The sequence below is a fragment of the Eucyclogobius newberryi genome, unplaced genomic scaffold, assembly GCF_026437365.1.
Source record: "Eucyclogobius newberryi isolate DKJ021-1_F unplaced genomic scaffold, fEucNew1.0.hap1 SCAF_22, whole genome shotgun sequence".
NCBI lineage: Eukaryota > Metazoa > Chordata > Actinopteri > Gobiiformes > Gobiidae > Eucyclogobius > Eucyclogobius newberryi.
In genome coordinates, this window is record NW_027315857.1 from 17,101,409 (window position 1) to 17,126,242 (window position 24,834).

Sequence of the window (24,834 nt, forward strand, 5' to 3'; positions counted from 1 at the left end):
GTTCAATTTAAATTTTGGATATTTCATGGCAAAGTCCAATGAAATCAATGCCCCCCCGTCTGACATTCGAGAACGTGAACACAACCTATTCATGATCCAATTGGTTGCGTTCACGTGACATCACAACGTTCTAGAATCGTTTCAAATAGAGCTGGAGCAGGTTTAACTGTTTGATGGTTCACGTCTCGGTAATTACTGAGCCCATCCACATGAAACAAAGACTGGCACGAAGTTCAAAGCCTTCTCTGTAAGCACACATGTTTTTTCACACTAGCCTCAGAAAGTGGTGCCATTATTCAACTCTGATTGTTGTCAGTTCAAAGGACTTTCAGCCATGAGAGAAGTATTGTGAATCTGTGGAGCGCATCCCAAAAAAATAATGACAGTTCAACGATGTTGTTTTTTTGAATGTTGGATATTTCAGTCAAAAACATTAAAGCTCCCATAGGCTTTTGCCCACCATCTGAGATTATGACATGAACGCAACCAATGATTGGTTATTTGATATTGTAACAAGTGGTTTTATCTGTTAGGACCATTTCTGTGGTGTTCTTTTCCATATCAGATTTAATATTATTTTACTTGATTGGACTTAAATCAATACAGAAATAATTTTACCAAAAATAGGTTCACATTCTTGGGATTCTATACAATAAAATCCTATAAAATGATCACAACAAAAAGTATTTAATTAAAAAAAATAATTCAGAATAGGAAATTGCATAATAGGACATTGCATAATACTAAATTGCGCCTCAGTCCTATGTTAAAGGTGGTATGGACGATTTTTTTCAGCAAATTTGTTATCATATTTCCTCGTGGCGTGGATAAATCATTTGTCCTGCCACGTATCAATCATAAAACGCACCTACCGCTCACCTGCAGCCGCGTGCGGTTCGTTCCCACGTTTCCGCGTGCCTAAGCGCATGGATCTATTATAATATAGTTCCCTCAGTGTACGGGGCAAAATGAAGACGGAGAAAGACAGTTCGAGCTGACGCAGAAGTGGACAGAAATCTACGGGAGACGAGCGATGCGATGCGCTCCGTTGCGCTAATAAACAAACGCACGTGTGTGTTGTATCAGTCCGCACGGGGGAGTGGCATGAGCACTTCCGCCTGCGTTCTCAAATCGCCGAAAAATTGTCCATTGCACCTTTAAACTCCCCAAACTTACATTTCCTATGAATTAACTGGAGTTTTCCTAACTGATTCTATGTATATTATTATTCATTATATTGATACTGCTGTTTGTTTTCAGCTGTATACATTTTTAAACAACGTTCCAGGCCCCACCAACTTAAACAACCCTAATTCATCAAATTGACAATGCCCTTAATACATTCAAATGCCCTAACACAGCTTTACAATTCTAATCGTGTTAAATGGAAAACCAAACGACCTCTGCAGCCTTACTGTTTGTATTGTTTTAAACAGGACCGAAATCATTTACAATTCAACCTCTTTATATTGAGTGAATGCTACTGCTCATCAATTGACAGTTGTGCAGAGTGCTTGTGAAATTCAATCAATTTCACTTAGGTTGACTGCGCCTACTGGCTCACATTTTTCTTAATACTTGTAATTGGAATGAATGGCTTGTCTGGTCCAATCAGAGGTGTTGTTGTAAAGCCGGCGTGCATTAACTTAAAGATCAGCATTCTGTTTACGCAGGCAAAAATTAGGCTTAAGTTGCAAGAAAAAAAAAAAAAAAAAACTTCAGATGGTGCCTTATGTGCAAAATGTGCTTAGCAAGAGGAGTATTTAAGTGTATTTTTCATTTTTTACCACATATAACCTTTAGTACTGCAAACTATAGGCGTAGCACTTTAGTGATTTTTTTTTATTTTTTTTATGTAATGTATGTTATTTTATCTCATAATTGTTGCATGTTTTTAAAATACTTTAAATCATCAGGTTACACTAAAGGTTATATTTAAAATTTCGGTGAAGTTTATCATTTGACTTCCTGGTTGGACATGGGCAGATCTGGATCCCAGTCCGTTGTGTCACATGCTTCATTGAACTTTTTAAAAATGTGTCTTTTATGTGTTTTTGTCCACCGTGGCATCAAGTAGTGCTCAGTTCAAATGTACTTATTTCAAATTTGGAATATTTAACACAAAGTAAAAGTGCTGGTTTTAGCTCATCATTATGAACGTTAGCCATTGTACATCGTAAGTTAGACTTTACTCAGCTCTGCGTTGTTTTCACTCTTTTTTTAATATTTTTTTGGCTCATAGGCTTTATTTGACAGGACAGTGTAGTGTGAAATGGGAATGAGACTGGGGAAGGACATGCGGCAAGTCGTTGGGCGCAGGATTCAGCAGGGCATACGTGCTAACCACTCGACCATGAGCAACACTGCATTCTTTTCTAACCTTTATCAACAGTTTAAAAACATATTTTTTCGGCCTTTGAGTACGTAATTATCAACAAGACAGTTTATATTCACATTTGATTATTACAAAGATTTACAGTTACAATAGCACCGTAAGCGCTTGAGCCGTGTGCAGTTTGAAATATTGTGCCAAATCGGGCAGTGACAGACGTGATATACATAGAAGCAATTCCGTAACTGTTACTTAGCAACCATACGGGTTACCAAGGACAAAAACATATCTAAGAAATGACAATATCTATGATAAGACTAATAATGTTGGCATTATAATGACTCAGCATACGGAAAATATTACACTTGTATGTTTATTAACTTAATTGACTTTGTTTGGTCCTGGTTTGAACCCACTTGGTCCTGATGTTCCAATTATAATCCTGGTTCAGCCCTGGTCAAATGTCATTTTTGTGTAAATAGACCCTTAATACTAACATAACGAACGTACATACATGATATAACATACCAACAGAATCTGCTTTATTGCTTCAGAACAGGGTCAGATGACAAACAGGATGTAGGACGGATCCCAGTTGGGGTCAAAAATGTTATGGATTGTGCGGTGCCTGGTCAGCAGAGTGCGTAATGAGTTTGTCACGGCAACACAGTCCAGGAGATTTACTGTGAGAGTGCTTCCAGCTACAAGCGGCTGTAGACATAAAGACCACCTCGTATACATACATTTATACATACACGCTTGCATACATATAGGCCTTTCTGCTATAGTTTGTGATTTCTCAACCTACAAAGTGAGAATTGAAGGTCCACTTAGTCCTGTCCCTCACTTTGACGTTGTGCGATGACCGAGAAACGTCTGCATTCTAATGACTGGTACCGTTAGCTAGCATTAGCCTCAAAATAACTATAAACTATAACTATGAAAATCCAGGGCTCTTTTGGCGACCGACACTCGACCACATGAGAGTAACACCAGAGCCTCATCAGAAAAATACCTCTTGTAGAATGGTTTTATGTAGATTGTTAACGTTAGCGATACGCGCGGAAATCAGCATACATGCTAACAACCTCAAAACACATTGCCTTTTGCCGGACAATAACGCACCAAAAATCTAGCGGGCCACAACAGCTTGACAAGGACATTTTTGTTATGTTTCATCGAGAAAGTAGAGGTTGAAGTTAGATATTACTAGTTTCGAGTTGTTAGTAAAAGTAATACATACAAAGTAAATGGGCCTGTCATCCAAAGCAACAAAATACACAAAAACTGGCTTGTGATTTTTCTTTACATTTTTTTTTTTTTACAAATAGCATATTTGTGCCAGAAAGGGATGTTTCCTGAGCTATAACAAATACAATTGTGTTACCCGCCCTTTTAATAGGAAGTTAACTGGTGATTTTACGCGGCTGACTTTCACTTAGATACTGCACTTTAATTAAATTTTACTTGGCACAGCAGTAAATCCAATTCGTCACTGTCAACTAGCTGGTTTGGGTCTTTGCCTTGGCAGAACAGGCAATTCCAAATTTTGTCACAGGATTTCCAAAATAAATTATACTCTCAAAGTAAAGTTCCCCCACAATGAATTTCAGTCTGAAGAGCAGAAAAACTAACACATGTCATGTCGTGAATTAGGGCATATCGGTTTCTGCCAACTAATGTCACTCACTGCTGTCAGCGCAGATATCGGGGCATTGAGTGTCATACTGCATCCATCAAACTGCTTTTTCATGGCTTTACACAAATGTATAACTAGCAGAGACGGTTAGCAAAGTTCAAAGATACCAAAAAACCTAGTTATCATTACAAGCCATGTTTTAGTCTATTATCGTCAGTTTGACCTGTATGCTAATTCCAAATGCTAATAAATCATTCAAATCGTATGCATCACTCACTGCAATGAAGACAAATTTGCATTTTTAAATTCTGCTGTTCTTTTGTACGATGTCATTTCTTACAGTAAAAATGTCAGCACCACAGCTGACAATAAAGATTAGGACTGATCTAATATTTGAGCAGTTTATGCATATTTCCTTTGGGGTTTATATGTGTTTACTTTAGGACTAGAGCCAATACGGCCACAGATGGTGCATTAATAACGCGCCTGGCATGAACCAATAGCGTGTAAGCTAGCTTTCATTTTACTCCTTATATCATTAGCCTACATCTATAGCTATTTAATCCCTGAATATAACCAGAACTGTTAACTACCACTCTTTTTTTCAGCGTTCTCATCAGTTTTCTTCCACTAAACATAAGACGTGTATCTCCAACCACATGATTCACGGTGGCACTGGCTTTAACCCTCGCTAACTGTCCATGTAATGCTGTCCTGGCTAGCTTCCATTATCGCCGATCCCCCACGGACCTCTGTAATTGACATAAACGGCAGCCTGAGTGTTAAGAGCTGTGTGCGTGTAGCTGCTAGCGGCCCGTCGAGACTCGGGGCGGGAAAAGCGGTTCCAATAGCCTACATTGATCACCCCTGACCTTATGTTTACTCCTGCCTTATGGATGCCGCGTGATCGACTAGGACAGTGAACTCCGTTAGAGAATGAAGCGAACAGAGGCTGAAATCTCTTCGTTTTGAACTCTTGTCACAGTAAAAAAGATATAAAAAGATACATGTATCGAGAGCTTCCTGACCTGGTTTGCTGTAACAATCTAAAACAGTCTGCTGTCTTTGACCCCCGACCTCTTCGTCATCGTCACATGATCGATCGGCGCTGTGAACGCCAACAGAGGTGATGGAAATGTGTGTGAAACAGCAAATATGGAAGCCAAATGAGGACATGTATGGATATTATACACATTATGCATGCATCTACTAATAATATGAACGCATTAGACTTGTATAGAACTTTTTCCAGTAGCTTTATAATGCCTCGTTACAGTGGCTCAGTGGTTAGAGAGCTCGTCAAGCAACACAAACGGCGAAGTTTCTCGAGGGCTTGAACTAGAGCAGAGTCTATTGAAAATATTAAGTGAGCTCAAATGTATTGGTAGTTCAGTAAGCAATGAACATCTTCTCGAAATGATTGACAATACCCGTCCGATTGCACGGTTCTGTTTGAGTTTGACTCGAGGCGCGATGGAGGCCGTGCTGACCAGACACACTCATCGTAAAGGATTTAAGAAGTGTGATTCTGGATCCCGCACTGTCAAATCACATCCATTATAACTCGTGCTAATGTACTTTTATATATGTCCCTATGGTGATGATATATGTTTGCTGCCAGTAGATGGAGTGCTAACACGAAATCATGACGATGGAACGCTCGATAGATGGTTTCCCGTACACATATAGATGTTTATAGGCCAATAACATCACAAATAATGTATAATAGTTATTTTTTATAATTATGGTGTATGTTTTTTTTTTTGACTGAAATGGTTTTTACACTTTCAACCTCTGTCTTTCCAGTTGGTGGGTGAATACTTTACTCCCTAAACCTGCCCATGCTTTGCAACTTTCGATAATTCATATTTTTTTCATACCAAATTGTCTTTCAAGAAACATACATGAACTGGCATGTTAAAGAGTAAAATATATAACATTAGCCTGAAAGATGTTGAGCCAGAAACACACATTGTGCCTTGTAATAATGTGTTTTATTATGACATGACTCTACAGTTTAAGACCTGAAAAACAATATATATATACAAGGCAAATACGTGGTCAGCTGTGTATGGCGTCACATCACAACCATAAATACATGACGTAATGTCCACAAAACCCAGAACAGTGAAACAATCCTCACCGCTGTCCCTGATCATTCCTGCTGCATCATTTAAGTCCACGCTAAAGCAAGTCTGTTTGTCTTCTTTTGTCTTCTCTACACTGCTTGGCCTTTCCGTGTTTTCTATCATTCTGCAAAAAAAAATAATAATAATAATGTTTTAAGATTTGTCAGCTTTGTGTGGGTTAAAATGAAGTAAACAGAATGAGGTGAGGTGACAGTGACTCTGCTGAGAGAAACAAGCGAGGATGTGAAACGGACAGAAGTGAGGGGTCAGAGCTCCCCCTGGTGAGAGAAGGTGGCAGTGTACAAAGTGTGTCTCCAATAAATATATAAGGGCATAAATAAATGCATACACAAATAAATAATTAAATAAATAGCGTATGTGTTTTGTTCATTATTTTTTCTATTTTATTTGTTTTTATTTTATATTCAATTATAATTGTATTTTTTTAATATTATTTATTTAAAAAAAATTAAAAGTTCTATCACTAACAATTAAATAACAATGTATATATCAACATTTAGTTTGCTTTGATTTATTATTGCTAATAGTAGCTTTAGTTAACCCTAACCCAGGACACTATGCGGCGAGAGCACTAACTGCTGCCGCTCAACAGTTAACTTTCTATCTTGGTGTCAGTAGACTTTATTACCGAATGTACTAACCATTTTGCATATTTGCATTTGGCATATGAGATTTGTCGAATGGAAATTGCTGTATTGACTGAATGTTTTGAAATCCATTTATTTGAATCTAAAACATAAATATTCATATCTGAAAATGAACTGAACATGAATTGAGCAAAGACCATATTATTACTTTTTCTTGACATGTCTTATATTGTCACTTATATTGTCACTTATCAAGCGTGGGCCTGTTTTCAGTGTCTTCAGACGGTGTCGGCTCTAAAGGTCTCAATAGCACCAGCGCTTTTATTTGCTCAATAATGTTGCTGTTTGGGTCTTTCAGCTGCAAGAAACACAAATACTGGATATGTTTGTAGTTATTAATCCTATGATAACCGGTCTATTGTTAGATTCAGGTCATTGAAAGTAAATTCAGATTTAACTGGTTTAAAATTATGGGAAGGATGTCGAAAAGTGGCAAACAGTCCAGAATTATGAGGGCGAGAAAATCAATGTGATCGCACCTGTCAGCTGTGATCGCACCTGTCAGCTGTGATGCACCTGTCAGCTTTGGTCGCACCTGTCAGATGTGATCGCACCTGTCAGCTGTGAGTGCACCTGTCAGCTGTGATCGCACCTGTCAGCTGTGATGCACCTGTCAGCTTTGGTCGCACCTGTCAGATGTGATCGCACCTGTCAGCTGTGAGCGCACCTGTCAGCTGTGATCGCACCTGTCAGCAGTGATCGCACCTGTCAGCTGTGATCGCACCTGTCAACAGTGGTCGCACCTGTCTGCAGTGATCGCACCTGTCCGCTGTGATCGCACCTGTCAGCTGTGATCACACCTGTCAGCTGTGATTGCACCTGTCAGCTGTGATCGCACATGTCTGCTGTGATGCACCTGTCAGCTGTGATCGCACCTGTCAACAGTGATCACACCTGTCAGCTGTGATCGCACCTGTCAGCTGTGATCACACCTGTCAGCAGTGATTGCACCTGTCAGCTGTAATCGCACCTGTCAGCTGTGATCACGCCTGTCAGCAGTGATCGCACCTGTCAGCTGTGATCGCACCTCTCAGCTGTGATCGCACCTGTCCGCTGTGATCGCACCTGTCAGCTGTAATCGCACCTGTCAGCTGTGATCGCGCCTGTCAGCAGTGATCGCACCTGTCAGCTGTAATCGCACCTGTCAGCTGTGATCGCACCTGTCAGGCTCTAAAGTTCATGAGTTTCAATCCCGACTGATGATTTACTGCATGTTTTCTCCTCTCTCACATTCCTCATGTCACCCTGTCCTCTCCTGTCTAATAAAGCCAACAAAATATTTTTTTTAAAAGCGAAAATATACAAAAGAACCGGTTTTCAGCCTAAATATTCACCAAAACTAAAGAAATATTGTACAACTAAAACAATGGAAACATCAACACGTCTTCATCTTGATGCGCCTGCCTTCTCTCTGACTCCATCACCTGTGGAGCTATTAGATTCATAGCTGGATCAGACAAGATTTGCTGCTGTTCTTTTAAGCTAAATCCTCAGCCTTGGGGCTCGGCGGCTTTGATCCGGGGTCACACACCTCCACCGCGGCCGCTTTATGTACTCGGAATAAAATGCATTCTGCTTTTTTATGAGCTCCTTCCTAGTCAATAAGAGATAATAAAAGTTTATGCGCAAAAACTTAACAAGGGAGATGTTAGATAAAAGTCAATACGCTACATGGGGACAATAATAGTTAGACTCACACCTTAGCATTAACTGTTAGCCTCCAAATATACTGCATCTCGTATGAATTATTAATTAGGAAGAAGCACATTTATCTTTGTGGTGCTTTATTCACACTATAGAGGCATTTTCTAGACTCTCAATAGCAACGTACAGATATTAAGGCCGGGCTATTATATATTATATTGCATGACAACGCTAGGAGAAGGCAACTATGAGCTACATTCAATATTAAAATAGTTATAATAATGTGGAATGACCTAGACTTTAAAGGGTAATCATATTAGACAATGTAATAAGTGATAATTATGCAAAGTAAAACAGTTAAAAATAAAATAAAATCATCAATAAGTTAAATTGAGGGGGAGAAATATATAAAAGTGTTATATATAATGTTACTTCTTATACTATCACAATGGGCCAACCTAACCCGGAGGTAAATGGTAAAACATTAAAATGTCTGGTCCAGGAATCCAACCCAGGATTCCTTTTTTATCTGTTTTTTTTATTAAAACAGATTTAAAAAAAATCATCAATAAATTAAATTAGGCGGGAAAAAATATATAAAAAGTGTTATATATAATGTTACTGCATATACTATCACTATGGGCTAAGAGGTTATTGGTAAAACATTAAAATGTCTGGTCCAGGAATCCAACCCAGGACTGACTCTAACCACTGTGCCACCTTGCCAGGATTATAATCTTCAGATCCAAGCTTTACGTAACAAAGAAACACAAACAATTATAAGATATTTTTACATAAATGATTGGTTAATGTTACATCCATCAGTAATTCCAGCTTGCTCACTTTTACTTCCTACTTGCTAAATCTGTAGCAATTACATTTCCAGTTAAGCTTGAATTTGATTTATTTCAATGGGGAATTAGAGAAAAGTCTTGCTGCTAATGTAACATAATGTAGGTTGACTTGTGTAAAATGTTCAAACAAATGTGTCGACAAAGCGCTCTGCAAATATCTTTGTAATGTGTAAATAACGTCAAAATTGGCTGTTCTAAAGTCAATAGCAGTTATTTTAAAAAGCCTACTGCAGTCTCATTTATGTATTTGAGAGTTAACTGACACCTAAAAGCAAGTAATGACCTCAACATCCATTGTGGAATAACAATAAATACAACGTAGTATATTGTATCATTAGAAAAACATCAATATATGAAATCTGTGGAAGCTCCTGTAAATCCTCTCACACATTTACCGTGCTCAAATCCTGTTTTTATCCCACCATGCGATTCCATAGTTACAAACATCAATAGAAATGTGATGTTTCACTGCGTGAATCAGAAATAATTCATTATTTATCATGATACTATTTCATGCTAAGATACATGTAATCGATAGCATATGCCCTTATGTAACGCATGGTCGGGCGCAATTATTGCTTCACCTCCTGTGGCCGTCTCAATTTCCAAGAGAAGTCAATCGATTTCGCTCATTCTTCTCCCGCACGACCATACAAACCATACCAGTCATTTGTCAGAATACAAATGTCAGTATAAGTGTAGGGTCTCAGATGCTAATGCTACCTGACGTCATGCTAATGCTACCTGACGTCATAGTATCATGCAAGAAGATATTTAACTTGAGTTCGCAGACCACGTATTGTCATTTGATTTGCATACTGTACATCATTAGTGTAGGCCTGCCAAACAAGAAGAAAAAAACAGTTTTGTGTAAATTAATTAAAAGAAAATCGCAAAAAAAAAAAAAAGTGTAACGTTGACAAAAAAAACTGCTTGATAAACCTGAATTAGAACATTGTGTAATTGAAAGGTAAATGTATTATCTGAATAAAAATACATATTCTTCTAATACAATACAAGTTCTACACTCAATGCAAACTGAGAAATCTTGCTGCATTCCAGTCGTCCTCAGAGGTAGGATTTTCTGAGCTCTGGCTTGTAAATTCACACGGAAACACTTGTAACTTGGAATTCCTTCTTGGAAACTCAAGCAACATGTCAGAACCCCATGTTGGGAAACTGGGTTGGAATAACGTTTAACATCCAACACGTAAATTATTGATAGATTCTGTGCTATTTCACCTTTAGTTCCTCCCCACTGTCCCTCCGCTGTCTGTGAACCTGTCCCTGCAGTTTTAAATGCTCTGTGATGCTAATGTTGCTAACGTGCTAACTAAAAAATCACTCCCAGACATTGTTTATAAACTGCAAATAAGAAAGAAAGAAAGAAAGAAAGAAAGAAAAAATAATAACATTAAATTAACTACACATAGGATCCAGATTTTGGCTGATTTCAGCACTTTCCTGGTGTACTTGTTTTGAGTCATTAATGTGCATAAACTGCTCATTGTCTCAAAAACAGAAAATTGGAGAAACGTTTCTCCAAGGTCCAAGTTCTGACTTCTGCTGACAAATGGAACGCAGCATAACAACTTGAAAAAAAAGACTACTTTTTTAATGTAGGCTACTTGCTAACAATGCTAACAATTTATATCCTTTGGAACTGTATTACCTGTGACCTTTAGTACTCCACTAGTACTTTATGCATTACTTTTTTTCTACTTCCTCTTTCACTATCCTAATGCTAATCAGACCACGTGCCCTTAGCTAAAGCGGTGACCTCTATGTTCGCTATGTTCGCTGGTAGACATGTAGCATTCTAAAAGGGCTCATTAGCATCTCACTTTTAGCACATTAGCACATCTGTCTGAACTTGAGAGCTAGCTAACTCACACAAGAGTCATTTTTTATTTTTTTTTGCTGCGCTACCTGCTCCGACACATCCTCTGATTCACAGTTCTATAATCAGAGAAAATTGCATCGGCATTAGCACATTCAGCCCACAGGAAGACTCGGAGTGGTAATGTTCGCATATTAGGAGAGAACGTTACAGAAAACGAGTTTGAATTATAGTTGACGTCGCACGCAATGTCCTGAATTTTATACCTATTGAGACAATATCCGGCAAACAAATTTAATTATTTACGTATAATTTGACACTTCTTACACATTTTATAGAGATATTCAAGACTGTTCGAAGATAAAGACGAAAATAACTCGAGAGGACGGTTTTGTTTTTGGGAGAAAATGAAGGTGATGGTGAACTGATGTGCTAATAAAAAAAAACAAATAAAGAGAACTAAAAAAATCTACCTCATTAAAAAAGACTCAAAAATGTGCTTTTTCTTTTCATTTAAATGTGATTAGTCCTTACAGGCACACAGTTGACAGCTGAAATTGTCCTGGTTTAATCGCGACTAGCTCGAATTAGACTTCAGCTGTATAAATAACAAACAGATATTGGCCCGATGTTATTTGGCATAACAAGAATGGGAGAAAAATACCACCATTTCCTATGACACAAACTTGAATCTCTACCTATTCACCAGATTCTAACCATTACCAGCTGGGTTGAATCCATCTTTCTAAAGTAAACGACATGGTGACATTATCCGATTGGCAAAGGCGTCTGGCAAGTATTCATCTATAGTACCAGCCTTTTTTACAAACGCTTTCCACGGAAGCCTCTCCAGATGGCCACGTTTATCAGAACCAGTCAAATAGAACCATCTGGCAGGTGTGGTTGGACATGTCTGCCTACCACCTGAGCCTGTCAGACGCTTGGATGTCTATGTTTTGGGAAAGTTTGCCTTATTCAGGTTTATTCTTGTCAGTATGATTGATTGATTGATTGATTGATTGATGTATTTAATAGTATTACTCAATGTGAACTATGAAGAAAGTGTAGCAAAGTGGGTTGTTAGCCCAATAGCGAGATTGTAGATGTTCAAAATGTTTATTCAAGTTTAATTAGCAAGTGAATGTGAAGCTAGCAAACATGCATAGTACTACATAAATAAATTCAATGTTTTTGGAGTACTCGAATGTCACAATGTAGTTGGAGTGTGAGTAATTAGAAGTGGTCGGAGTGGCAGATAGCGCTTTGCTTCTGTGGCTAATGCATTGTTATTAATACATTGTCCCCACAAAAATAAGAACAAATGTATAATAGATAAAATACATAATTGTGTGACTAGTTTGTGGGTTGTTTGTTATAATGAAATGTTGTCTTTATTGGACTGTCATAAAGAAAACAGCCTTTAAAGCAGGGATGGGCAATTATTTTCCTCCAAGGGCCATATTCGAATCCAGGCAGGAAGCAGAGGGCCACACATTGGTGTGAAAAAAAAAAAAGTTAAATATCAAATTAAATATAACTTTTCTGTCAAATATAGGCTATTGAATCTACTATTTAATTCATTTCACGTCATCTTTATTAAGGATACAAGTGCAGACAGATGTTACAGACAGTTAAAAAATAGAAACTAAAATCTGTCTAGGGGCCAGATTGAAACATGCCGAGGGCCACATCTTGCCCCTGGGGCCACAAATGCCCGGGTCTGCTTTAAAGTAACTAAATGCATCCACATTCAAGAAACCTTTCCAATACCATTCTGAGCTCACTTCTGCCTTTTTGTTATCAAAGTTGCGATAGAAGCCCAACCTAAAATGGCCCCAATATTAGCATACATTTCCAAAATAACATCATCTACGCATTTGCTTTGAAGACAGAATCGGAAAACAAACATTGTCATTTTGTCTAATGGAAGCCTCGCGCTAAAACCGAAATAGTATTACCATGGCGTTGGATTTGATGCAATTTCCAGCCCCTCTGACAGTCTCCCAAAGATTTCCGAGGCACATGGCATTACGCTCGCTGTGTTTGTTTGGAGACTTCTGGCTGGCGTAATTGCAGTGACATTTATTTTTGCACTTGAAGCCTGTCTGCCAGTATTTGTTTCCCATTATTTTGGTTTTAGAGAGAGCTGGACCTGAGTAAATTTCTCAGCTGATTGGAAAAGATGCATAAGCATTTGTTCAAGGGGTTTTCTGGGGATATTGAGAGTTGAAATGGCTAATTGATAATGAGCTTGCGAGTTGTTGGGGTTGACAACTTTCCCAACAATGATACACTATCTTTGCGGCAAAAATCATGTTTATTAGACTGGATATGAACGATTTCTTTATGAATTATTATCAGTTACCTCTGTATTATTAAATGCCTTTTACTGTAATGTTGATGTCCATTGATGTAAACAAATTGGGCATGAAAACCTGCATTTTCATTATTCTTTCCTCTTAGTCTTAAGACATGAATTGTATTATGTAAAAGGGAACAACTATTGGACGTATAACGCATTCACATTTATCAAAGTAAACTTACATGAAACTTGGAGACTTGGCTCCGCTGCACGATGCATTGATCACCTCCACACTTCCAGCTATTAAATATTTATGCAGCTAATGCTCTGGTGGCCAAGGTTCAGTATTGGCCGCTGCAACACAAGAAACCAGATCTGTATCATACTGTGTGTTATAGTAGTGTTATAGTCACTAGTGTATTTGTGTTACATCCAATGACTGCTGCAGCGGTGGAGATGGGAAGAAGCTTTTATTTTTTAGAAAGATAAGTCTTGAAGGACAATTGCGACTAGTTGTAATGGCAAATTTGGAGCAGGAAAAGTAACTACATTTAGTAATTTAAGGGCATGAGATGTAAACAGGATTCGTTTTGCACTACAGCTTATTTTAGCTTCTTGGTATCTCAGATCTTCTTCATCACCTCTAGTCGCAAACAAACATCAATTGAACCGCAAATCACATCTTGTTAGTTTCTTAATAAGCAGCTCCACAACTTAATGTCCCCGTTTCGCCTTTAACATCCTCTCATGTAAGACATTTCCGCGCTCTATGGGGCGATTGAGGCGGATCCAGTCCAAAGTTTGTCTGGGCGGTTTGTTTACATGGCTCACGTTCCGTCTGCCATCAGCAAAATTGCTTGATTTTCCCACACGGGTCAATTACAGAGAACGGAATGGAGCTTTCGCAGCGGGGGATCCTCGTGTTGCGGCTTTGAGTTATAACTACTGCGCTACACGAAAGGGCGAGCGTACCAGCCTCCAGAACTTGGGGGTAGATCTGCTGCTGGATTTCTAAATTTGCAAATTGTTAAAATATTGTTTGGCTAAAATGTTGTGTTTTTGAGTGAAACCGTTTGGGAAGAATTTGTTTTAATACTGAGATTGTAGTGGAGTTCTTTGACAGGAGTGGGATGACAAAAATAGGACAAAAGTTTAATTTTCTGCATGGTTGGTCCTAACAACGGAGCTCTAACTTGGACGGTTGAGAGCTTTTAGTCCAATGGTACGGAGTCATTCTTCAGATTGTCTGAATCTGCATTCATACGTATCAATTTAAAGGCCTTTCTTATAGCAGCATCACTTAGCGCATTGTCCTGTATTTTGATGTGGTCATAAAATGATTCCACAACGTTGCAGGCCTGAGTAAAAGGCTGTGGCACGCAGACAAATGTAAAAAATGTTTTGTACTATGAAATACCAAATTAAACATTGTGAAGTATCATACATTGTATTCTAGAGTATGTATTTAAAGATGTTTTGGCCCGTAGGCTTTATTAGACAGAAGAGGAAAGGGTGAAATGGGGGATGAGAGAGAAGGGAGGACATGCAGTAAATGTCGGAGTCGAGATTCAAACTATAAGTCTTTTTACTGGAAGATGTCGGCCCAAAACGTCTAATAATGCTTGAACTTTTATCATACAAAGCTGTTCTGTCACTTGAAGGACAGAACAGTTGAGTCTCTACACTGCTAATGGCTGAGATGAGGAACTGGCAGATAAGTTTATCCTGGACCTCTAATCCAAACGTTCTGTTAAAAAGTGTTCCCAAACCAATGTTTTGTTCTGTTTTTTCACATTATGGAGCAATCTAAACAATCATCAGAATTATGTTGATGAGTTTTCCACCAGATAATAAAAGCTGCTGCGTCAAGGGACAGATGGTACAACAAAAACTAATTCGGAAATCAACTTAATTATACACTGTCCAAAACAAAAGTCACCGCAGATAAAAGGGGCATGTATCTGCAGTACATTAGTTTCTGCTTCTCCTTTAGATGTTTTCTCTGCTCGATGCCAAGGATTTGACCCTTCTCAAACATACTAACATCTCTTCCATGACCACGGGATTCGTCTTTCCTCATGGTTGTTTCAGAAATGAGAGCCACTCACTGCATCAGTCGGGTTTAAATACCGTGTTGCAGCTTAAAGATCATCACCTGCAGCAGTTGTCCAACAGGAGGAGAGAACTTTCTGGATTTTCTTTTCTGGACAGGCAGTGTATGTCGATGGTCATTGTCACTTTTGATTTGGGTCTAAAAAAAAACACAATATTTTGCAGAGTTCTGTGTGTGTGTGTGTTCGCTTTGAGAGCTGGAATGGAGCATAGCGTGACTGAATCTAAATTACATCTCATCTTTGACTATACTTATGGGTTGAAAACGAAGCATCAGATAAAGTACAACGATGGTAACAACACTATGTATTCCCCAATTAGTTTAGCATACTGCGTTTCCTTTTGGCACCTGGACTCCCACACAAAGCTATACAGTAAAGATACAGTAATCTAGCTGGCAATTCAATAGTTCGCCATCTGCAATTATACTGTACCTAAACACTTAGGCTTTTACAATATAGCAATTATTTTTATGATTAACATAGCACTATGAAACTTGTTATAGTTTAAAATATGCAAATATTTAAAGTTCATTGCACTTTATAAAAAGCTATTCCAAATATGAATAGCAATCAAATGAGCATTTTTGTAATACTCTGGTATATATACCCTTACATAATAAAACTATCATAGGGTTTTAAAAAAGTATCACAAAAATGCTGTTTGATATGTCAAATCATAACATGTCCTATATTATTGGCAAAATATATTATGTTTTTTTACTAATAATTAATGCACATATGTTTCCAATTTTTTTTTTACCTTAAAATGTGTCTGTGTTACACGTTTTCTGCAATTACCAGTGTTTCAATATGTACGGTAGAGCTGTGTGTGTTTTGAATGCACACACTAAAATGTCGTTCACCTATAACGTCGCTACAATTTCAGCATTTTAATTCACATTTTACTTTGCAGGATCCCAACGGCCGACACCTCCACATGTTTACAACGCGGCTTTACACCGACCAATACTAACCGTCAGTCAGTTTGTCTATACTTCTCTGTCAAATCCACATGCGCCGCCGAACCTGAGCCTTTTCCAATGGCTGTATTAGATGTCCTCTAGATGTCCACACGTCCCGCGGGGAATTCTCGGGACACGTCTCTGAATTTAATCTTTACTGCTGTCACTGCCGGCTGCCAGCGGACCCTTAATGCGAGACAACAAATCCAGATGGGGACAAAAGCTTGAGTAAATTAAGACATTACAGCCTTATTAGATGCGTGTTGGAGAATATGGGGAACTCATGGCCGCGTGAGTCAATGTTGTGGTGAATTGAATTGACAGGAACATGTATGACGCGGGCCGTATCTCCGGACTTAAATTAGATTCTTGTGTCCCCAGGGCTGTGAGCATGCGGCGCTTGCTAAAAATATTTGTAATGACTGCATTGAGCGCGGTTTCTTTCTCTTCCAGGAGGCTGTTCGAGGCGGAGGATTCGAAAAATGAATAAATAACGACCCCTTTTTCTCTCATTTTTGACGCTGTTAAAACATTTGGATTTACAATTCTCTTGAGGAAGTAAAAAATTCAAGCTGCTTTGTTATATTCTGTCAATGAAACTCCATTTTGTCAGCTTGTATTAGTTATAGGAAGATGCTATGTATGTGACATGATTGTTTTAACGCAATTTCCAATTTCAAAGTGAACAATTTTTGGTCAGTGTTTCCCCGAATCTACACCGAGAGCTCCAGCGACGTAACCCGGGCAATTTAGACACCAAACATTTATTTTATATTGCTGTAAAGGTTTGAAAACTATACAAATGTTGATAAGAGGGACAATGATGGTCAAAAAGCAATAACAAGCCGTGTCTAGTGTGCTGCAGGGGCCCCCCAAAGGTAATCCACAAAAAGAAGTATATCAAAGAAAATGTATCTTAAAAACACACATTTCATTTCCTTTTTGTTTAGATTCTGTAGTTTAAATCTGTATTAAGCTTTTTTTTATATTTAAAAGGAAAAACATTACATTCTGTCAGTGTAAATTATTAATTGGGGCCCCGAGGGATCTTCAGGTTGATAAGAGGGCTGCGAGGCTCTGGGAATGGCTGATATGACAGATTCTCATGTTTTTCTAATTATTATGTTGTTTGGTGGGATTGTGTCCGTGCTAAATATGTTATCAGGTGTAATTATTTGTCAATTATTGTATGACCCTTGCTTCCGATCTGGTTGCTAAGTAACAGTCGTGGAACTACCTCTCGCTGTGTCATATTTGCTGGCCATGTCAGACCAGGAAGGGACATTATAAACGTCACCAAAATTGCCAAATTGGAGAAAAACGGGCAAAATGTTCGGTAAATCTTAAATGTATTCATAGTCCCTGAAAAGTCTAGTCTAATCTCACTTGTAAAATTGTTGTAAATTATGTTCTCCAATTCGATCATAAATCATCCCTCATGAGTCATTCCCTGAGGTGCTGGACGCCATGATGTTTACATAGTGTTTTTAGACCGTATTTTTAGACCACTTATTTAGAAAACTGACAATTTTTAACTCCATGTAGCGTAATTGTGACTATGACATAACCGGAGTCGATTGTCTGTCCAATCACTATTAAAAGCGACTCCTGCGCGCTGTTACTGCTAGCTTAGATGCTATATAGAGGCTAACGGCAAAGACATAGGCTAACATGCTTGTCATTTTTTCCTAACATTAGATCATACTGTTTTTTTGTGTCATTTTACTGCTTTGTGGCCAATGACAAAACCTCCAAATATGTTATGCACTGTTTACATTGCAGGTACCATTCTTCCACGCAACATTTGGAATAACTATGTGTTTTCGTTGTTGCCGTTTCAATGCAATACATCTTTTTTTCCAATATTTGTCACTGTTCTAATTTGTGTCAACTTTGCCTTTCTTCAACAGCGAATATTACACAGATTGTGCCATTAAATTACCCTTTCGCAAATGAAAACTTCTGACAACTTTGGGCCTAAATTAGGGTCCAATAAGACAATACAAGAAATCCACTCCTACTTTATCACATCATTGGAATTGGCTGTACTAAAACAAAAGAGAGAGAACTTTTTCTTGTACCTACCTATCCCTTACTCCTTTGTGGAAGTTGATTTTGCTAACTCTTGTCTCTTCTACTAACAATGCTTCCGTATTTATCCAATTTGATTCTTTTTCATTGGTGATTTCCCTTTGTTATAATTTCAACAACTAACACTATGTCATCCACGGAATGTCCGCCATCTTGAATTAACTCTGCGACTTACTAACCAAAATGTTATCTTTATAATTTCCTGTTTTCTTATAGAAGACCCTTCAAAAAAGAAACAATTGCTTTCTTTATTTCTTTATTTGGATGCTCAAACAATACGACTTCAATTTGAGCTGTATTTTTTTTACTTTCTTTTTTCCGCCTTTTCTGGGAGGTGATTATTTTTGAGTTTTAAGGTTTATCTTTACATATTTTTTTCTTTCCCCCTCCCCCCTTTCCTCCTAAAGCACGCAGGCATTGGACACGCTATGGTAAACAAACTGCATTATATGGTAGATATCATTCTAATTGTCTTATGCTTTGGTTTGCCCTGGGTTTTCCGTTACCTCGTTCTATTCTGTTTGCTTTACTCAATCTACAAACCGCCATCAGTTCCAAGGTAGCTGAGAAACTCCACCTCCTCTGTTTTTTTGTAAATTGCTTTTATTATATTTAATTACATTTTTCGTTTTCCACACCCACACCGCAACTGAAAACAACTCAAACTAAGAGGTCTGACCCAAATATTTTGTTTTTCTCTGTTTCTTTGTCTTTTTTTGGTCTCTTCTTTTGATTTTTTTTTAAATATCCGTATGAAGAAATAAAGAATAAAAATGCAAGATCTTTCCAACGTTTTGTAACAACGAAAGCCTGTAGTTTTGTTGGCCTGCTCCTTCCTGGTTCTTCCCTGCAGTGGGGACACACACTGCTTTCCCAGACATTCATAAGTCCAGTGACTCCAGTGAGAACAAGGTAAACAGAGCCCAGTCTGGGCAATATGCGATCTATTTTCTCGAGACTGCCTTTCATTGCTGAGGTTTGGGGTTAGCTTTACAGCTGTATAAATAGGTGGACTTATAGGTGAAATATTTATGAGTTTCAGATTCAAACAGACAGTACGACACCACATTGGGTCAGAGTACTTTGCAATATGTAGTTTCCACTCGTTCTGGTTTTAAAATAGTTACTACAATTACAACTGAGCATAACTGCGGATAGAGACACGTCCATATTTGATTTGAACATGTGACTTAAAAGTACAGACTGAACTCAACATGTTCAGCAGGAAACTGTGGTCAAAGTCAGGCCAGAGCTGCTCACGTAATGTTTGAAATGTGGCTTGTTTCTGTTTCATGTAATTGTCTAGTTTTGTGTTGAATTTTTAACCTGCTTGTCTTGACTAAACCCTTTAAAAGCCCCCTATGGACAAGTGTTGTGCTATAATACTTAAAACAATGCATCGGGTGTCAACCATGGGTTACTGTTAGGTAGGTAATGTAACTCCATATCAAATAAATACACAAATACAATCTCATATCTGGCAACATAGAAAGGCCAGGTTTGTGAAATTGAAAATATAAATCTTACCAACTGTTCCTCTAAGACAAACCATTATTACATTATGTGCATTACATTTACATACAATAAAAGAGTGAGGGGGAAAAGAGAGTTAACAGCAATGGCCCCAAGACCACAATGCAAAAGTATTTGAGTGATTGATATGCTGAGATGTACAATTACATCAATATGACGTATAGTTTACGTGAGCCATGCTTCAGGTACCATCAGACTAACCTGTCTGAAGTGGTGTTTATTCCCTGTGCTGCGCCCAGAGACCTTCATCTCATGTATTATACACACCTTACAATAGTCAAACTCTTATCTGACCTGCTGGTTTTTATTGGCTGAGCTGTTATCCCATCCTCCGTCCTGAGATTCATGAACTCGGAGGGAGAATGGAGAATATTTACTGCTGTGGATTTAGTGTCTGGAGCCCTGGCTGTAAAGTCAGTCTCAATGAGGGCATGATCCCATTAGTGACTTAGTCTTATTTACGATTGGGACGTACAGTATTTGTACTCACTTCCCCGAGCAATTTTAATATGTGTTTTAATGTGCAAGCCGCACCTTGGACCTTGAACAACAAATTACAATACTACGGCTCCTCGTACAAGTTCTTATAAAATAAAACTGGTAGTAAAATGTTAATTGCAGAGATATCAGGTGCAAACAGAGAGAGGTAAATACTTGGAAGCCGCAAAAGCAATAAACTCCTGCTACTGGGCATCCAGTGCAGTCCTGGTGATACAATGCAAGCAAGGCATTATTTTCATGCATCAGGTGTTGAGTTGTGGTATTAAATTGTAATTCTGTTCGGACCACATCAAGAAGCAAGTGAGCCGTTCAGCACAGCAGATGACCTTAAGTACTCTGCACGCTGCTGGCCCAATACGACGGAAGTTTTCTCATAATTAGGGAAAATCAACAACTCCAAAACTAGGTCACACATTTTTAAAAGTTGTAAAGTAAAATTGTTGACTTCCATTAATGGCGGGGATTTGAGCTGACGCACACACACCTCTGCTGCAAAACTTGGCTTTAAAATCATCGTTTGACCTACCTAATCCCAAAGGAGAAGAACGAGGACGAGAAAACAGCTCACATCGCAATTTAACAAAGCTAACAGGGCTAACGTGGCTAGCAAATGTGAGGCGGAGAACCGCAGTCCCTCCCCGCTAGAGAAACGGGGTCCTGCCGGCCCAGATAAAGATACTTAAATTAAAAAACATTTAAATGTAAAAAAAAAAAACTGACACCGAACAACCAGCAAAGTACGACCTTCTCTTCACTTTATGCAGCCATAAATACTGCTAGCATGCAGCGCTAACCTTTAGCTAAACACTCACCACCTAGCATAGCCACAATTCTACATTAAGCTGTTTGTGCAGCAACTCACAAACATTTCAAACTCATTTTTTTATATATATCTAGGGATATATACTTGTTCCACTATAATCAATTATTAATTATCATTATTTTTATTTTTTTCAGGCCAAGATTTTAAACAGTAGACTAACATTTTCAACACAAAATATTAGTAGCCTTTTCAATACTGTAGTTTTAGCATTGTTTAGTATCTGATTCTTAACAATTTACAACATTTGCATCCTTATCAGTTGGTGGCTTATAATGTTTTAGTTTCCCACGCTGTGTACAGTGAAAAAAAAAAAAAAAGGCGCAGACACGGCTATAGACCTTGGACTTGCTTGATTCAAGGTGACAAAGACTGCAAGCATTTCATTGAAGTAAAGAGATCAAATATTGTCTGACATGCAAAGTCTGCAGACCTCTCTGAACTCTGGCGTCCTTGTTCTCACGGGACTGTGTATCCTTGAGCGTCTGGGAGAGCCCACGCTGTGTGTCTTCACTCTCACTAACACTAACTTATATTAATTTCTCATGACAGCATTGAGTATATATGATTATGTATATATCCTGGCTAACATATATACATACATATATAAATTATCCTACGATATCCAATAATAGCCATGGAACACGTTAGCCAAACCCTTGATGTTTTTTAATTGTGTTTACTTGATTTTCTTTGGTTTATTTGAGTAGAATTAACCTACTAAAATTAATAATGACCTCAACTAATCTCACTAAAACCCAAGGGAAAAATGCCACGAGAGGAACTTTTCTTGGTAAATAGAGCAATTTGAGATTAAGACAATGTAGGAAATATTCTTGACTTTTATAGAAAACGTGAACCAATCTTGAATTCTGTGGCGTAATCTTAAAGTCAACAGTTCTTGCTCTATTTCCTGCGAAGACCCTTTTCTCTCGCTTTTCCACATTCTTTAAAAAAAAAAACCTCTCATACATATTGACATCATTTGTGATTGGTGACATGGGACCCATCCAACCTCAACCACACATACCCCCAAAACATGCATGTTTTTTGGGGGCTATCATCATCCACCGTAGCCCCATGTGTCCCATCTTTCCCATCGCTCAAATTGGCTTCCTTTTTGCCATTTGTTTGTTGTTGTGCTACGCTACAATTTCTCCTTGCTTTAATGCATTCCTGTCGGTTGATTTGTGTACCTTAATAATCGGCCCATTTGTGTTGCAACTAATGGAATTCTCCCTCCATAACACCCTTTAAAATCCTAGCCATTTTCTCATTTAGATGCATGGCTTGTAAGTGTGTGTGTGTGTGTGTGTGTGTGTGTGTGTGTGTATGTGTGTGTGTGCGTGTTTTCGTCACCCTGGATGGATTCATTTTGTTTAACCAAAAACAAACCTTTGCCACTTTGAAATATCCGATTTGATCAAATTGCAGAGGAATTTTAAAGAATCCTCACATTTTCCTAACACCAAATTTACTAATAACTAATATATTTGTTGTAACTGTACTAACAACCATTTTTGTGTCTGACTTTTTCCCCTTACTTACAAAAGTACTAACCGATTTTGTTTACCTTCTAACCTTATTAATTCTTTATGGAACACTACTACTAAAAAAAAAAAGAAAAATCCCCTTCTTGTTTATCCAGTCCGTCTCGCAAATGTCAAAGAAGTTTTCTAGACTCTTCAGCATTCTTTATATCTAAGGTTGTTAGAGTATTTAAAGTGAAAACAGCAAAAAGGTTGACAGCTGCCAGACACCTATCAAAGTTTATACTGTACAATATTATAATTACTGAAGTATTACATGGTATAGGTTGGGTCTCCTTCAATTGCCAATGTAAAGTTACAATTTTCCCAAAATGTCAAATACCTGGCAAAAAGAACATTTCAATTTGGTTTTCTATGTTTAATCTTGTGCACAAACTACCAAAATACATTGAAATTTATGTTTAATTTATGTCTTAAAATGACCCAAGCCATACTGCAACCGTATTCAAAATGTTCTCCCAAAATGCTTTCTGCTTTTTGTATGTTCCATGACGCAATTGTTAATGCCCTTTCTACATTATTACCTTGTCCAACAGTATAACACTTGTTTCCCCTTGTAAGAGTTCTTTGACAGTAATCAGATGTAGTGCCAACAAGGGTAAGTGAGTAATTTAACGGTAAGCGTCTGTCCTGCATGGATTTAGCTTTCACAAAGGTGTTCGCACGTCATCACGAGGTGCGTTAGGAGTCCAAAACTGCTGACAAAGGATGTTGAAGTCAGGTACTCAAAGCGACAGATGCCTTTGGCGACAGAATTTGAAGCGTGATCTATTTTAGGAAGAAGAGGAGACAGCGCACCGAGGGAAATTGCACCAACGCTACATTATGAACTTGGCGGAATATAGCTTCAAACGCCATAAAGTGTAAAATTCATTTCGTATTGGATATTGGGGGACACAGAGTTTTGGATTGTTGCTTTGATACCTCTCCATGTCCTTATAGAAGAAAAGATGGCCCCGTTTTAAAGCATATCTTCGATGGGTGCTCAGAATGTAATGTGAAATCCATGCTCCTCCCCGATTCTACTTTTATAAATTGTAAGACAGTCAGCATATAAGTTCTAATTTGTCTGACTTCAGAGATTCTATGGGACATGATATATGCCTGTTATACTTCAGTTTACATAGCCTGTTGAGCCAGTCTTTCCTACCCTTTTGTTTGATTGGAGGACAGTCCGGGAGTCTGCTCACAACAACCAATCACGGATAATTATTGTGTGGAAAAGAGTAATTATTTGACCTTTCTCACCTTCTAGTATTAATGCTTTTCGCCAATTATTACCATTCCTCTAACAATCGTCACATAAGCAGCCATGTTTGCTTTGATGCAGACAAACTGAGCTTTTCTCTTATTGGTTAATCAACCACCACCATCGTCCCATCTGAACTAAAGGCGATAAGACTGGGTTCCACAGTAATAAGACTTTGTACTGAATCGCAGACACAAACAGTCTTGGCTGGGCAGGCTTTTAGGTTATGCACATTTAGATATCAATATTTGATATGTCAATACTTATTCCCCATAACAAATCTGCTTTACCCTGAATGTTGTATTTATAGTGCCCCATAACCCTGAAAGTATAGTCAGTGTTGGAAATATAAGAAGGCTATTGGTTAAAGCAGAGACACTGGGGATTCACTATTCAAACTGGGTCACAATGGGGTTTTTACAGAGTCTGGGACATATATAAGTGGGACATCTAGTGGTCATTCTCCCGTTGCAATATACGCTGTGTATGACTTCAGTTCAGATAAGAAACGCTAACCTGATTGTATTTTTGGCTTTGTATTATCTTCCATCTGTGTGCCGTAATGAATAGAAATAGAAATGTTCAGGGCGGTTCTCCTTTCCTTTC

The 24,834-nt window shown here is 38.2% G+C and overlaps 1 protein-coding gene across 4 annotated transcripts in view; it reads left to right on the plus strand.

Moving 5' to 3' along the window:
- Positions 1 to 24,834, plus strand: part of nrxn2b (neurexin 2b) — a 1,099,331-nt gene that overhangs the window by 470,651 nt on the left and 603,846 nt on the right. For 3 of the 4 annotated variants that reach the window (XM_072459234.1, XM_072459237.1, XM_072459236.1), the window contains exon 7: positions 18,983 to 19,006. The exons of the other annotated variant lie outside the window; for it this stretch is intronic. In XM_072459234.1, the coding sequence (XP_072315335.1) occupies positions 18,983 to 19,006 (24 nt within the window). The remainder of the gene's footprint in view (positions 1 to 18,982; positions 19,007 to 24,834) is intronic. 4 annotated transcript variants of the gene reach the window in all.